Source organism: Tetrao urogallus (assembly GCF_951394365.1).
Source record: "Tetrao urogallus genome assembly, chromosome: 9".
NCBI lineage: Eukaryota > Metazoa > Chordata > Aves > Galliformes > Phasianidae > Tetrao > Tetrao urogallus.
In genome coordinates, this window is record NC_136822.1 from 11,888,362 (window position 1) to 11,905,116 (window position 16,755).

General features: G+C 42.5%; 1 protein-coding gene across 1 annotated transcript; it reads right to left on the reverse strand.

Moving 5' to 3' along the window:
* Positions 1–469: 469 nt before the first annotated feature.
* On the reverse strand, positions 470–15,980 carry MELTF (melanotransferrin; the record flags this gene model as incomplete). The annotated part of the gene is made up of 15 exons (XM_079539610.1): positions 470–751; positions 1,166–1,353; positions 1,457–1,524; positions 3,121–3,277; positions 4,411–4,605; positions 5,411–5,507; positions 5,962–6,113; positions 6,971–7,151; positions 7,538–7,725; positions 8,459–8,526; positions 9,425–9,581; positions 9,881–10,063; positions 10,748–10,847; positions 13,289–13,443; positions 15,935–15,980. 15 exons carry the CDS (start codon positions 15,978–15,980, stop codon positions 470–472), a joined length of 2,217 nt encoding a protein of 738 aa, XP_079395736.1.
* Positions 15,981–16,755: the final 775 nt, after the last annotated feature.

The following is a 16,755-nucleotide window of genomic DNA, read 5'->3' on the forward strand; positions in this document are numbered from 1 at the left end:
GCCTCCAGCAAGGTGAGGACAGGATAAGCAGGGATGAAGGAGTCAGAACATTACCAGCAAGGAGGCCAGAGTGGATCTCTAGACAAGACTTTAATACTGCCTTCCAAGATGCAGAAATTCTTCTACAGATCAAAAAACCAGTATCTATCTAACAGCACTTGGCAGTCCTTCAGCCCAGCATCATTCAACATCAGCAACGATGACAGAAGTACTTCAATTTGGACTGATCTTGTAAGCCATGTTGGCACAGTGCTGATGGTTTCTGCCTCAAATTCCACCCCATCCACATGAACAGTGGCAGCTTCCAGTCCCACCCCACTTCCCAGTGAGCAAATGGTATAAGCACCTTGCCTGCAAAGTGGCAGGAAGAGGCTTTAAAATGTTAGCACAACATATTATCCAGACAGCAGCTCATCTGAAGAAAAGGTGCTAGGCCAGAGGTGGCCTGGAAGTTGCCATTTAGACCAAGTTAGCCCAGGCCCTGTAACTGACCTAAAATAATGAAGGGAACAAAAGTAATGACTAGTAGGTGTTGTTGTATTAACTTATTACCTGCCCCAGAGCACTGTGGTGTTTGCATCCCTTCAAGGGACTCAACATATTCACTCCCCAGCCATTCTGCATATGTCCTCCTCTCTTCTACTGGCACTATCTTCTCCGCAGAATCCGTAAAGATCAAGTCTTTTCCTTGAAAAGCTGAAGAATCAAACATTTTGAATCCATTTCCATTGCTGTTATTTCCAAAATAGTCCTGAAGACAATGCAAAATTTTCAGTATCAGCAAGATTAAGTGCCACATTTTTCTAGTATAACACGAATTGTTCAGTACAGAAGACGTTCACACAACTGGAAACCCTGCACTCATTTTAAGACACTCCAGTAGATAACATACGGACTCCTGCCATTGGCAATTACAAGAATTTTGGTTCTTGTTACTATCTGGAAAGACCTGTACTTCCATTAAGTTCTTCTGTGTAAGCATTATTGTGCAATACAGGGTTTGGCTGCACAGGAGTTAAGGAAATGACTGAAGCATAGCACGGAGATGCTCAGTATTGCTTTTAAAACTAGATTCCCATCAATACTGAAGCTAAATGCCTGTGGCAGCCTGGCATGGTCAGCCTAGGCATATAACTCACCACCAGAATAAATGTATAATTATTACCTGAGCTTTGTCCAGTAGTCCATACAGAGCAAAAATGTTGGTGTCTGGGTGAACCATAATGGCCTGAGCTGGCACCCGAGCCAGGTGACATTGAGCAAACTGAGTGACTTCAGCACGGGCCCCATTCCGGCACAGTAACTGGAAATCGCTGGACTTCAAGTCACGGGCCCAGCTTTCAGTGTTCTTACCTAAAAGAAGAAACTAGTCACTGTCACTCATTGCATGCTTTAGAGCTAAAAGGTTCAAGAAAAATAACTCAATTGTAATGAAGAGTCAAGTAAAACTAAATACCATCTGTGTTCTCAAACACTGTTGAGTGCTTCACAAAGGCCACATCCCCAGCGTCCTCTGCCAGGCACCTTTATGAAATGTGAGATAGAAGTTCAATTTAGAGCATCTTTATTGGGACCACATCATTTCTAATAACTGTCAGATTTAGAAATCAACCTTTCTTGCATACTTTCCTGCAAATAAATCCATTGGACCCCAAAGTAAAGAGAAGAAGCAAACCAAGAAAGGAAGCATCTTGAAATGAGAGAAAAACCAACGTCACTGCAAAGTTTAAATAATACTTCAAGAATTTCAAGAGAGTAATAGAGCAGGAAATAGTAACGATGGGAGAAAGGACAGAGAAAGGTCAATATTAGATAAGAAAAGAAGCAGAGGATAAATGATACTCAGTGCTCTGCTCCCATTTGGTAACAACACTTTCACACCTTTTAAAACACATACTAAGTATATGCCATTAAGACTCCTTGAGTGCATAAGTGTTTACCAGGTTCTGCATATGTGTGCAAACACAAGCACTTTCATGGTGTTTTTTTTTCCAGGTTGGAGTGATCTTACTGCATTCACAGATGCTGCTTGACAGCCCTCTACACTGAAGACACACAGCTAAAATAACTGCAGTTTCTAACAGCGTGTTCCTCAACTAGGTTCTGTTTCCCTAATTTCCTGAAGCAGAAGAGGCCCCATTTGCCAAGGGCATCCAAAACTTTCCTCCTTCTTCTATGAGTGTGGCATTCCATGCCAGTGAGTTTCAGGATGAATATGCAGAACAGCACAGCTTTACATTCATTTGCTGTTTCCCACGTTGTAACTGGCGCTGTCCTGCACACAATACAGCAGTCATTACAGTCTGTGAAGAGACTTGCATGAGGCTTGAAATATGAAGTCAGCACTTGAGTATTTATCAGGCAGCTGCTGTTCAAGGCTCTCCTCTGAAGGAAGATGGCCACTCACTGCCAGCTCTGTTGCAGGCACCTTTAAAGATGAAGGCCAGGGAAAAACTTCCATATCTACCCAATTAATGACCCCAAACGTTGATGTTCACTGTTACACAAAGTATTTATTCAATTTTACACTATTTTTGCCTCCTATACCTTTACCAAATCATGTTTTGAGAAGGATGTGATATTTGAACATAGTTGCTTGTGCTGTTATGAAACCTATTTTGAATACCACCATAAACGGTGAGGACAGAGAAGACCCATCCCCAGTTCCCTGCTCCTGTCCTGCCACACTCAGCACACACCCAGAGCCACCCAGTACTGCCTACTCTTTGCCCATTTGCCTGCGTAAGCTCTTTATGGATGACCTGACCAGAGTGGCAGGCTGTCACACACAATTAAAGCAAGGCTGCAGACTGGTGACAACCCATGTGCTCCTCACTAGGTGAGTCCCCATTGCTCTGTAAACAGAAATGGGGATTTGGCTGTTCCTCATCTGCGTGGCTGCAGGCCAGGAAGCGGCAAGAGGCTTTGGCATGCACATAACACACAGACACACCTCTTTTGCTATGACTGTCACAGCATCTTGCAAAGGGGAAGGCTGCTAGTGTTTTTAGTGGGCTGTTCTAAAAGGAATTACGCTTCTTGCTGACTAAGATAGAGAGCGGTACCTGCTTGCACTCTGACAAACTGACAGACTAAATAACAACCACGTGTGCTAATTACCTGAAGGCTCCACTGTAGCTGTAATACCGTTCTTGGCTACTTGCACTGCATTTATTGTTTCCACTATTATCTCCAATACACAGTTGACAGAGCGTTGATGGGTAATTATCCTGCTCAGCCGAAGGCACACAGCTGGCAGAGAAAAACTCACTCACAGCTTAAAATAAAAAAAGACAAATCAGTGTAAGTGGAAGTCTCTTCACAAGGAAGGCTAGTTACGTTCTCATGAGGCTATACAAATACCAGTTTCAGCAGGACACTAAAATCATGAATTGTAGCTGCCTTACTGAAATTCACAAATTAAAATATTTTCAAAGTACTGCTTAACTGATTATTATCACTGTATTGTTACTATGTTGCTCCAGTACTAAATAATGTTTGAAAATAAGTGCAATAAAATTCCAGACAACAATTCCTCATTTACTGCAATGACTTCCCAGAGCTGGAAGTACCACCTAGAAGGACATACATCTGTATAGACTGCATGCATTTCAGTGACTGTCCTATTAGTGACACTGACTGCAGTCAACATCCTCAAGCAAGAATGGAGATGGACAGGTGTGGAAGCAGGTTTTTCTGCAATAGATGATAAAACAAGTTGATTCAATTTTAAAAAGACGCTTCATCTACATTTCTGAAAATCAGAATGAACATTCACAGTTTGATACACTGGAGGCCATGGCTGCTGCTGAGATGGAGCAGGGGTGGCTACAGAAACACACTGATGGGAATCTCAACATTCAACAAAGGTGAATGTAAAATCCTGCTTCAAGTAGGAATAAATCATGAAAGGCTGCAAGGCTGGAGGTCCTGGTGGGCAACACATTGAGCAAGAGTTGGCAGCATACTTTTGTGTCAATGAAGGCTAATAGAAGTTATTATTATAAGGAAAATTCTAATTAGATGTAAGGGAAGAAATTATTTGTACCAAAAATGGACAAAAAGTGGGGCAAGGGCCCAGAGAGGTTGTGAAATGTCCATCCTCAGCGTTACTCAAAATTTGGTTGGACATGACCCTGGACAATGAGATCTAACTTTGAGCAGCAGGTTGCTCTAAATCATCCCTCCAACCTGAATTAAGCAATGACTTTGTGAAAGGAACACTTTCATGTTAGAGGTAACATTCTCAACACGGCCCCTCTATTAGCCTAATCAGCAAGCTTACAGTTTCAAAATGTGACATTAAAAAGGCAACAACCCCTCACAAAATTAATATAGAGCTTTGCAATATCAAGACTGTACTTCCCTAATGAATGTTTATAATTGAACAGTTGCTGTATGTCTTTTTACCTTGAGGAATATTACAGTCTCTGGGATTAATAAAGCCTTTCTTAATTAGCACGCCAATGGGGATATTCCATCCAGCAGTTCTCCCCAGTCCTGTGTGGCAGGACTTCTTCCCTTTCAGGTCATTGATGGTGAATGCATTGGATGGATTCCGTTTCACTAATGCCACAGCATAGTATGCATTATTGTTGTCTTCAGCTTGCAGAAACAAAAAGAAAAAAAACCATGATGGTTTTCCTTGAGCATTCCCACTGCTTAATGACAGTGTGCATAACCACTACACTTCTCTGGTGCCAATTTAACTGCACCAGTAATCAGTCAGTCAGGAATTCTGAACACACACACACACACACACAGAATTCTTCACTTTTACTACTCCATAATGTTGCATTCACTCATGGCCCATATACTTGAACCATGTAAACTAGAGAGGACATGAAAGGATTTCATAACTCTAGCTGTTATGAATACATCCCTTGAAAGCAATGTTTGGGTCATTAGTGACTTAGACCTGTTATAAGGAGTTGTTTTTACGTGACAACTCAAAAACTTCTGTGAGTTTTGCAGCATATTGAAATTCTGCCCTACACCCACAAACACTCTTTTCATCAATGATTCTGAAACACCAACACAATTATAGTAAGAATTTGTCTTAAACTAGAATACGCTGTGTAATTTCTGTGTCTGCATGTTAAAAATGTTTTGATTTTGTGAATACTCATTTTTCCATTTAAAATACTTTTTGCAGAGTTGAAAAGGCAAATACGTAACCATAAGGCTCAGGACTGCAAAAGAATGAACCTTGTCCAGGAGCAGGACAGACAGAACTCTCACTAATGCACTGCAGGAACCCAGCCCTTCCTTATTTTCTCCTCTATCCATGACGTGAGGATAATAATACTCATTTCCTCTGCAAGCAGCTTTCCCAGCGGGGCCAAGGAACAGAGCCTGTGCTTTTAGAGCTGTTTTGAAAAATAACATCTCTGTTTTCTGACGTTCTTACCAGAGAAGCTTTCTCCAGCAGCTGGTACAAGGCCGTATGTCTTCCCAGCAATGTAAATATCAGCTCCACCCAAAGCTACAACATCAATTTCTTTTTTCTGAAAAATAAAATATAGTTTACAATTTTTGTGAAAAAACAGCAGAGATCTTCCCTTCCCTGCTACAATGACAACTCCAGCATCATATCCTGCATCTCAGCAGACAGGTCTGGTAGCCAAAGAGCAATCACAGAATGGCTTAGGTTGAAAGGGACCTTAAAGATCATCTAGTTCCAGCCCCTCTGCCACGGGCAGGGTTGCCTGCCACTAGATCAGGCTGCCCAGGATCCCATCCAACTTGGCCTTAAATGCCTCCAGAGATGGAGCAAAACACTTGTTACAATGGAAGAAGCACCAGGGTTCAGGCCCATTCACAGGATATGAATTGCAGATCACCTCCTTGAAATCCAGTATTGCCTGCTGATCACCTAAGAGCACATCCCTCTAATCCTACCTACCCAGCAGAGAGCAGCTTGTGTTGATTGGTTTATTGCACAAGGATCATACAGCTTACCTGGATCATCTCCATGCATTCTTCTTTTGTCTTGGCTGAAATACACTGGATTTCTGGTTTCAAATCCTTATTCCTAAAGGCAGTCCCCATTTCACCACATTTCCAAATCTCCTCAGTGGAAACAACGCACCAGTTCAGGCTTTCTGGCAATGCTGCACGAAAATGGAAAACAAATACTACAGCTCACTTCCTTTGTAAAAGAAAAGGAGGCATACAACTGCACCTCCATCATGTGTCATATATGCTATCAAAATATTTACTTCTGTGTTTCCCTCCTATTCTGTAGCTCAGACATACACCTAATTTGGTACCACTGAGGTCTCCAGACTAGAGGTATGTCCACACTACACATCCATTGGTGTGAAGGAGCAAGAACTCTTATGAGTGCTGACCACTAAGCACAGCTGTAAGATATTGATTATTTACAGTCTGCTGTCACAAGAGTGCAGTAAAAATACACCCTGAACACAGGTTCCCTCACAGCCAGCAGTCACTAAACAGCCCTCAGAAGAGGCAAGTCCTGCAGGTGGGGGACTTTGCCACAGCACAGTTCATGTCTAGGGGCTCAGCTGCTATTATCATTAACCTGTGTTTCCAAGTGCACCAGAATGCACAGCAATTCCTTTTTACATCCTGCTGACGGCAGAGAAGATTACAACAAACACATCTGATTTTACACAGCAACACATTACTGCAATTTCCCCTTTCTAGCAGGTGAGAAATTGAGTTCTAGTTAGCAGTAGTAACCTACTACATTCATGTTTCTCACACACTCCCGAAAGGGTAGGAAACGTCTGCATCCTGTGGCACAGCACAGGCCCATTTGCACAGGAAAGCATTCTGCAGTGTAATACCATTTCTAGGTAAAAGCCATCCTTCCTCCATGCTTGAAGATCAGATTGGTATCTTGCCATAAGACTCAAAGAATCAGAAGATGACAGCAGAATAAAGATGGTCTCCATTATCCACTATCTTTGCGTACGGTTTTGAAGAGAAGAAGACAACTTACTGTTGGGGTCACAGCTCAGGGCCTGCATGACATGAAGATACTCATCACCCAACCATGCCTGGTAATTCTGAGACGTGACTGCAACGAGCTCTGTGGTGGAGTCTCTGAACATAAGGTTCTGGGCACCATAGGCTGTGGAGTCAAACATCTCAAACTGGGTGCCTACACCATTAAATCTTTGCTGTAATGTTAAAGAAAAAACACCTGTCACACACACCTCTACCTGCTGCCATACTTCTGTGATGACTTTGTTTACATGCAGGAGAAAATCTCCTGCCTACATAACAGACAAAAAATTAAGATTATCCTTATGGAAGATTTACAGGTTAAGAATTGACAGAGGAAAAGACAAGCATAAAGACAAAACAAAATCACCCCTCTTAGGTAATTTTCAGTGTCCGTGAGACTTTGAGGGCAAAAATGAACTCTGCAACTCCCACCAGGGCCCTACTGATGCTGAGTGCCTCCCATACTGTTCCAGACCCCACAGAGCCAAAGGTACCCAGATATCTTCAGCTCAACCAGTGGGTGAGTTGTAATGGATTGATGAAAAAATCACTGTCCTACTTGTCCCTGGTTCAGGAGCTGGAAGACAGCTGTCCCATCTGTGTCCGGCCGTACAACCACGGCACGAGCTGGGACTCGGGCCAGGTGGCAGGTTCTCCACTCTGTTACATCAGCCGTGCTGCCGTTGCGGCACAGAAGCTGGAAGTCCTTGGAGCGAAGTTGCTGAGTCCAAGTAGAAAGAGTTCTTCCTGAAAACAGACGGAAAACGCTGACCAAATGGATATTAGGCAGGTATATTTCTGATATTTCCGAATCCAAGTTTGCTTCAAGCATCGCATCACATGTGGAGCAGAACAGAGTTTTCCTAAGCATCACTGCAATACCGCTGATTGTACAACGTATCCCATGCATGTATATGGTCCTTCAGACTTGTACCTCCAACAAGATACACAGAATAACACTTGTGAGACTGCACTGATCTATACCAGGGTCTGCAGTGGTACTCAGAGCATCCTTAAGATTAGATCTAATACTTCATTTTTAAAATTACTTTTCCCTGCTGTAACTGATGGTTGAACAGGCCCACAACAATAAAACACGTTATGCTCAAGGTAGAGTTCTCGAAGTGCCAGACAGGGGAGGCCACATCTTGTCAACAGATTTCCCGCTTGGCTGGGCACAAGCAACATATTTATAACAGCCCAGGTATAAAACTACAAATTTAGTGCTGCTTAAACTCTCCTTCCAAAAGCAGCTGAGGATCCCATCTCTCACCTTTACTGAAACTATCAAATGTTTGGGGAAAAAAAAAAGAATCACATGGATTCATCTAACTCCTAGTGCATATATATATGCGTGCATCTACTTCCACTATTAGAGCATTTTTGCTCATTCCTCAGTTGAAGGTAAATCAAACATCTGGCGTTACAGTGGCATTACAGGCACTGTTCTGCAGAGCTGCAGCCACTGTTCAACACTTACCGTCAGTATTTTCAGGCACTGTGCTGTGCTTCACAAAAGCAACTTCTCCAGCACCTTCAGCCAAACACCTAATAAATGCAAACCCAAATACAAAGATGCATTATAAAGCACAGCTTCCACGCATCAAGCACTGTGGGCTGGCAGCCAGGGGGCTGCACGGTACATTCCATCAGCCAGCAGACACTGACCTATTTCGTTGCGCTGAGAATTTAGCTCAAGGCAGGGACCAGTGGCTGACAGAGCATGAAGTAAACTACTGCTGTCATTTGGTGAACGTGGACAACATGTTCTGTGCTGCTTAGGACAAACACGATGACCTTCTTTGTCCAGCAGAGCTCTCTGTCTAATGCAGTTGCACAATCTTTTGAGGAATACGAGTAAATTATACCTCTGCTCTGTCAGTGCTGTTACTTGGGGGCTGGGAACTGCAATGCAGCACACAGACAGGAAGAAGGGAAATACAACAAAGCGTGCAAAAATGGGGGACAGAGCAAACCAGTAAGAGAATTCAGTGCAACTGAAGGGAGATAACTGAAATAGCTGGCTAGGGTGGCAGATAACTGATAAGAATTCAGTGCAATTGAGGTGAGATAACAAACAGCTGGGTAGGGTGGCCAGTCAGCTATCAACCTCCAAGGGCCATCCTGTTTTACAAGGAAAAATGCAAACCACTGAAACAAATAGACTTTTGTCAACAGATACCAAACAAAGCAACAGCAGTGGGATTGCCCTGCCCAGTACAAATGCTAGATATCTAATTTTAACAATCAGGTATTAATACCTGAAATAGTGGCTTTGGAATTACTTTTGTTCAGTCTCTAGGTTTAAATCATGGTTATTCTAACACTACAGCAGGTTTTCTAACAGGATCAACTGAAAATTCTCTTGCTGAAGTTTCCTGCAGCATTGGACATATGGCTGTGGATACAGCACAGAGATAGAAAGGGACAGAGCTGTGATTTTTACCTGAAAGCCCCACTGTAGTCATAGTACTGCTCTTGTGAATTTGCTTGGCATTTGTTCTGCCCAGATGAATCCCCTTTGCAGAGCTGACAGAGGGATGTGGGATAGCTGGCACTGTTGGCTCCAGGAATGCAGCTAGCGCTGAAATAGTCACTAACAGCTAGAAGTGAAACCAGAATGAGACATCTTTAGCAGTGAATAAACAAGATCTCATTCGAGAATATCTGAACAGCACATCTCTGTAGGGATAAGCCATTCTGTTCTTAAAGTTTCCAAGTTTCAAACAAACTTGCCGTTTCCATCAGACCTATGTTTGGTCTATTTCATCTTACAAGGAGCAGAAAAACCACCAAGAAACAAAACAGCACAGAGCCACACATTTCTGCCCACGTGCAGATGTCCCAGGAACGTGCAGAAAGACGCTGCCGAGGAACAGATCTCTGTCCTCTCAGCGCTCACCTTTCGGGAGGTCGCATCCCATTGCTGGCAGGCGCCCGCTGTCCATTAGGTAACCCACGGGCACGTTCCAGCCTGCAGTTCTGTTGATGCCCGTGTGACACGAGCGGACGCCCTTCAAGCTGTTGATGGTGATGTTGGAGCCCTTCCTTACCACAGCCACGGCATAGTATGAAGTTCCAACCTCTGCAGCACAGGGAGAAACAGAAGCAGTTAATTGGCTCCCCCACACACAGGCAGTCACACTGCTCCTGTCTCGACTGTGGGTACATGTCTCCCCCAGCACCTCTGTGGTGTGCAATGTCATAGAAAAGGCCAAAAGCAAATTGGAACAGGAGGCGAGATGAAAGATACTCAGAGAATCATCCTGAGAAGAAATTATCTGTGGTTATAAATATATTTGGATTGGATTAACACCAAGAAAATTGATTATCCTATAGATAGTTTAATTCTCTTTTAGAGAATTTTTAGATAATTCATAGCATTAAGGTCTTAATTAACTTAACTTAAAGGTCTTAAGGTACTGTAAAGTCATTTAATCTGACTTACATGGATCAGAAACCATTAAAGTCCATTCATCTCTGACTTGTGCTCATAACCTAACAGAGACAGCTGGCCACTGGATCATGGGGACGTTTGGTTTTTAAGCACCCAGGGTCATGATGTACTTAGTGGTAAGGCTGGGCTGCTGCCCTCTGTTTCCCATTTCCCCCCATTCTTAATTATGGACAGGAATACCCACACATGAACAAATGACCTAAAGTTTGGGGTCTTCAAGTAGAGGATCCCAAAATACAATAGAAACAGTAGAAATACATCAGAAAAAAAACTTGTTTTAGGTGACCCAAAAGTTTTTTAGTCTGATTATACCTTGATCATATACTTCCCCAACCACAGGTTTCAGTCCATACTCCTTTCCAGCCTGGTAAATCCAACGACCATCCAGTGTCACTGCATCTGCCAAGTAATCCTGTGCAGACACAAGGTAAGAATGCATGTTGAAGCTTAGAATTACACTGGATTTTATGTAGGCACACACAGGACCATCCACAGCTGCAAGAAGGAAAGAACTGCTATGCATCCTTCTGATCTGCTGAACCTGTGTTATCTGTTTATCGTGTACTGAGCCTAGTGCCCAGGAGACAGCACCTCCAACAAGATGAAGTATGGCCAAGAAAACAATCAGCTGACTGATACTTTGCATTTCTAAGGTGATGCCAAGCTTCTTAACCATTTTGCTTTACCTCTGGTTCAGCACCTGAGAGGATAGTAGACAGTATCCCTTGGCAGTATGCTGAGCATTGGGTAGAGTAGGGCTAGGACTAGTAGAAAGCCATTTTCTCCAGGCTGATCCACATAAAATGTGAAAAGGGATCATCTGAGAGTGTTGACAATTCACTGATGTTGGCACCTATGTCAGATTTGAAGATGTCGTGTAATTTGAAATATATAACTGATTTGTCTCAAATGAAAAAAAAAATTACTGATTAGCTGAAACATTACATATCTTGAGAGTTGTTTCTCATGAATGAAAGGGGAACCAATTTCCAAGGGAATCTGTAGAAGAGTTGGTGTTGGGAGATATTTGCATTTTAAAGAGCTGATGCAGTCTGGAATAACCTGATCCAATATTCCACTGGGGAGAGTCAGGGCCCAGGACAACAATTTGGGAACTAAACAGGGTCTGTTGTTTAGCAGAGATACCTGACAGTAAGAACTGGGAGTTAGAAAGACCTGACCCCTAGGGAAAACAAAAAGAGCCTCTGGTAGTGGTGGTGGACAGGAAGCAGAGCAGATAGAATGGGAAGGGCTGCCCACAGGAGACCACGGCTGTGTTATGGGTATATTTTTCCATCTAAGGCAGCATTTCTCAGATTGGAAAGCTGAGCCTTTGAGCTCCCATTAAACAAAAAGGCTCCTATCAACAGCTTGTGGCTGAACTTCAGCATATAAGTCACAGCACAAGAGAAAAAAATACCTATTATTGTATTTAACCTCAAGCAGTTTACACGCTACAGACCTTAGCTCCTGTAAATACATACAATAGCAGCTGAAGTGGAATAGCAAGAACAGTGTGAGTAGTTCTGTTCGTAGCAAAGATTTTCTCCTACATCTAACAAAAGCATGGGACAATTCCACATGATTTTCGATACAGTGCAATGGGAAGTTAATTGTTTTCAGAAGGACTTCATTTCAGTGTGTCACAATACTTGAGAATTACCTTTAGAGGTGTTTAAACACTGCTAATAACTATGGCCAAATTAAACATTATCAGGTTTCTGAGTTTAATATTTAGACATTTCTCAATTTCTAAGCATCTTCAAAGAAAAACACGTTATCCGTATGCTAACACGTTCACAGAACTAAGTCCAAGTTGGGTAGTGCTATAAAACAGCATATCTTTGCCTGCTGAGCCAGTGTGTCCCACCCCCCCTTTTGGCCTCAAGGAGCAGAGTTCAGCACAGATGCAGAGTCAGGTGTTCCGTGCAGCCCTACACCGAACAGAACAGCTTAAACATTTAGTAGATTATTAGTACAAGAAAGAAGAGGTGTCAAGGACAAAGCCTTGCCTATAGTGAAGATCCATTTTATCAGAAAGCTACATACTGACGCTATCCACCCGCAGGTTTCTGAGTTCAGCTACTCAAGTTTTATAACAGCAAGCACAAAGAGTACAATTTATGAACATATCCAGTCATCCTCCTCTTCCCTCACACACTGCCAGTGAAGACAATTGTGATCACCAACCTCCCACCTTCCTTGAATTTCCACTTGTTATTTCTCACTCCCTTCTAAGGAGGGAATTGTTACCCAAACACCATTTTGCAAAGCTGAGCTTTTTGTCCAAACTGAGCATGCTGAATTAATACAGTTAGGTTAGCTCTTTCTGCTCACTGCTTTGTCTACCTCACGTACCCTGTTTTGTATTGACATTTGGCTCGACACTCATTTGTATATACAATAATTCCCATGGGAGGCTCTGAAAAAGGAGAATTATGCAGAGTTTCTCTGAAGACAATCTACTTAAAGGCTCAGCAGCACAGCTTTAACTGCTGTCTCCATCCTACTACTCCACCCCTTCTTAAATATCTGCTAAATAAATCTAATACAATTCCCAAATCAAAGATTAGTGCTTCAGAAAGAACGTTTAAGACGTTTGCTTGTGTTCCTAATGACTGGCCATATGTGACTAGCTGTAGAGAAGACACAGTGCCATGCTGGAATTCAGTTCCATATGTACATCTTTATGTCTTAAAAAGAAACGTATATATGCTTTGATTTTCCAAAGACATGAATGTTATGAAGCTGTTTGGATGAGACACTCATTGCGGACCTCTGTACACTGTGATGTGATTTATTATTAGGCACGCAGGGCAACTAAATCACTGACATCTATCATTTACCACTCACCTTGATCATCTGGGTGCAGTTAGCAGCTGATTCTCCCTCCATGCATTCCAAAGGGGGAAGGATGCCAGCCCCAGCAAAGGCGTTACTCATGTCCTTGCACTTGGCAAGCTCTTGGTTAGACATGGTGCACCACCGCACACATTCCAGGCTGAGAGCTGCAAACACAACGCCAAGAGAAAATCTCACTAAAAAAAAAGAGAAGTAACAGGTAACAGGTTCTCAAAGGACCAACCTTTCATTTTATTCCTTCAAGAATGAAAAAAATTAAAAATCAGGGATCATTCAAAAGTGAGCTTTCACACTTCTGCTTTCATTCAGTTTAACAAGAACACTAGTTATTTGGACTAGAACAGGATAGGTTCAAGTCTGATACCAAAACTTGATGGCATTTATGCCACAGAAATATGGGTACTCTGAAGGTCACAGAGGCCAGCTTGCTCTTAAAGCCTTGAAGAATATGGCATGGAGAGGACTGAGAGAGGATCTTCTCACTGCTTACAAATACCTAATGGGCAGATGCCAAGCGCACAGGGCCAGGCTGCTTTCAGTGGTGCCCAGCAACAGAACAAGGGACAATGGGCACAAGTTGGAACATAGGAAGTTTCATACGAACACAAGGAAAAATTTCTTTAGTTTCAGGGTTCCAGAGCACTGAGACAGGCTGCCGGGAGAGGTGCTGGATTCTCCTCTGAGATAGTGAAGATCCACATGGATGCTTTCCTGTGCAACCTGCTGTAGGGAACCTGCTTTAGCAGGAGGCTGGACAGATGATTCTGAGAGATCCCTTCCAACTCATGGGATTCTGTGAAACCTTTGTATTAACCATTGGAAGCTGTGGGTTTCTGAATTTCTGTGCCAGTGTTCTTTTTACAGAAGGGCACAAAAGTCTTTGAGAAGCTCAGGTTTGCTTTCTGGAGCCACTCTGCAGATGTGCGTGGTACCATCTGTACAAAATGGTCATTTAACTATGAAGAAAGATGGGACAATTCTTTTTTTGTTTTGCAGCTGCAAAGAATTCTCTAGAACAAATGCTAGGCTCAGGCGTGTTGTCAAACAGATGGAGACACATTTAAGCCATACATACTGCAAAAGAATAATCTTTGAGAGCACTCTGTGCTGCAAGAGTGACAGTCTGCAACTGTCTGCTCAAGATGTCCTGGGACACACAGAATCTTTCTACTGAGCCAGTTTTAAAATCGTTATTTGAAACGACAGGCTACAAAACCAAGGAGGTTGAGCAGAGACCAGTTTTGCTGGTTACAACCTGAAGTCCTGTCCCTTTTCTCGTTGGACTGAATAAAAAACAACTCTAGGAGCTGAAGCCTCGCCACTAGGCTTGCTATGAAAACTAGAAAAGTAAACTTGTCTCTTCAAAGCACTCTTTCATGAGAGGCTGTTTCTACAGTCACCAAAAGGGAGGGTCAGTCCCACGAATGAACAGAAAGAAATGTACCACAGAGTCATGGAAAACAGACACCTTATGGAAACTCAACATCTGCCTCATTTATCTGAGTGAAATCTTCTCCATCTATTTCCTGGGGCAGGAAGAAAAACCCAGGTTTTCACTGATGAAGGCTTCCTCCTCACTCCTCCCAAATATAAGCAACTTGAAATTTGCCTCTCAGCATACATAGATAAGTGCCTTTCTTCAGCCTCAACATTCTGGCTTTAGATACAAACACACTGCAGGTAACGCATGAATTGTATGAAGAAATCACTAGGCACATTTATACGAAACATGAAGCAAAGCTCATTTGGCCCTACCTTTCAACCACAGTAGGGAAACAGCAAGAATCTGTTCCTCACTGCCTACACATCACCTGAGAGATGCACTTAATCTGCCCCTTACAAAACTGCTGGACATCACCCAGGATCTGAACAGACGCTTTCCTGTAACAACAAATCCCCAAACAAGTTAACCCATCTGAAGTGAGCTCGAGCACAGACAAGGTCTGTACTCAAGACTATCCTTCTGTTGCCAGACAAGAACATGTTGAAATAGCAGGCGAGACTCTGAACCCAAGTTAATACACAATCTTGGTCCAAACTCCTTTGCTGAAAGTAACACCGCTGCATTGTGTAACATCTTCTCAAAACATCTATTAATAACTATCAAAGGCTTTCAATAGAAACAATAAAAAAAGGAATATATTATGATAATTTCAGAACCAGAATGTTTTTGTTATTTTTTTAAATTTAATAGATTGCAGAGTCTCTTCAGAAACAGCCTCTGTACCTCTGGTGAAATTAAAAGCATTCACCACGAGAACTTGAGAGTGACAGGAGAAAGCCAGCACGTCACACATGCCCTGTTGAGTAGAATAAGGTAATTTGCTATTTATTTATTTACACACAGGAAAAAAGAAGTGTTACAGAACTGTTCACATCTGTGAAAAACGGAGAGTGTGGAACTAGAAGTAGATTTAGTGCAGTTAATAAGGCAAGACACACATAACATTCAATACACCCTTTATATTCTTTATATTTTGTGGGATTTTTTTTCCCTATTTTTTCTCTCTATTCCTTTTTTTGAGCACTTGAATTGGTTTCTCAAGTGGTACTGGTTTCCCTCTGCACTCTCAAATCACAGATTACTCAATCCCAAAGATACCATGCCAAGGCAAAATAGTTTGCGGAGATACTTACCAGCGTGAACCAAGAGAAAGAAGAAGACATTTTCAGAGATCTTCATCTTAAAAGCGCTGGGATTTGTGCCTTTTCCAGCCTTCAGAACTCCCACAGATCAGTGCTTCTGCAAGTTTGCTCTCCCCGCTGTGCTTCTTGGTGAAAATCAGCAGCATTCAAACGCAGGTGCACTTTGTTCAACGATTTATCTTGCTTACTTTGGCACACGTCACCAAAGGGAAAAAACAGCCTACCTCTCTGCACGCTGCCTTCATGCTTGGAAAAAAAAAGTCAAGACTAGGAAATTACAAAATATTCAGTGCACCAATGAAGTTGTTACCACTTCAGCCCCACCTACAGACTTAGATCAACAGCTACACTGACTCACAGGGGTAAGGTGAGGCTGTGGAAGGGAATCTTCACCTCGAGTTGTCTGAATTCCCTCTGTGCTGGGGCTTGAGAAGTAAGAGTAGATTCAAGCTAAGCGATTCATCTACATACTGCATTTCCAAATACAGAAGGATTCTCAAAAATACTGCATGCTTACTTTAGCAAAGAAAAAACAGAAACAAACCCACAAATGATTTTAGGCCATACACTGGCAGTCGACACGTTCCTCAAGTCCTGTAAGCGTCCCAACTAACACCAGCAACATTTTTTGTCCAGCGTTCAGAGTAATAACTTCACTTGCCCCCACTCTGATCACCATTATTCCTCTATCACATCACCTTCATTTAAAGCCTCCGCCAATTATTTTAAAATACTACACCACCTGTATTTCTTTGGATGAAAAACACACTTGACAAATACATTGTACAATGAAGTTTATTAGCTGTTCTCCT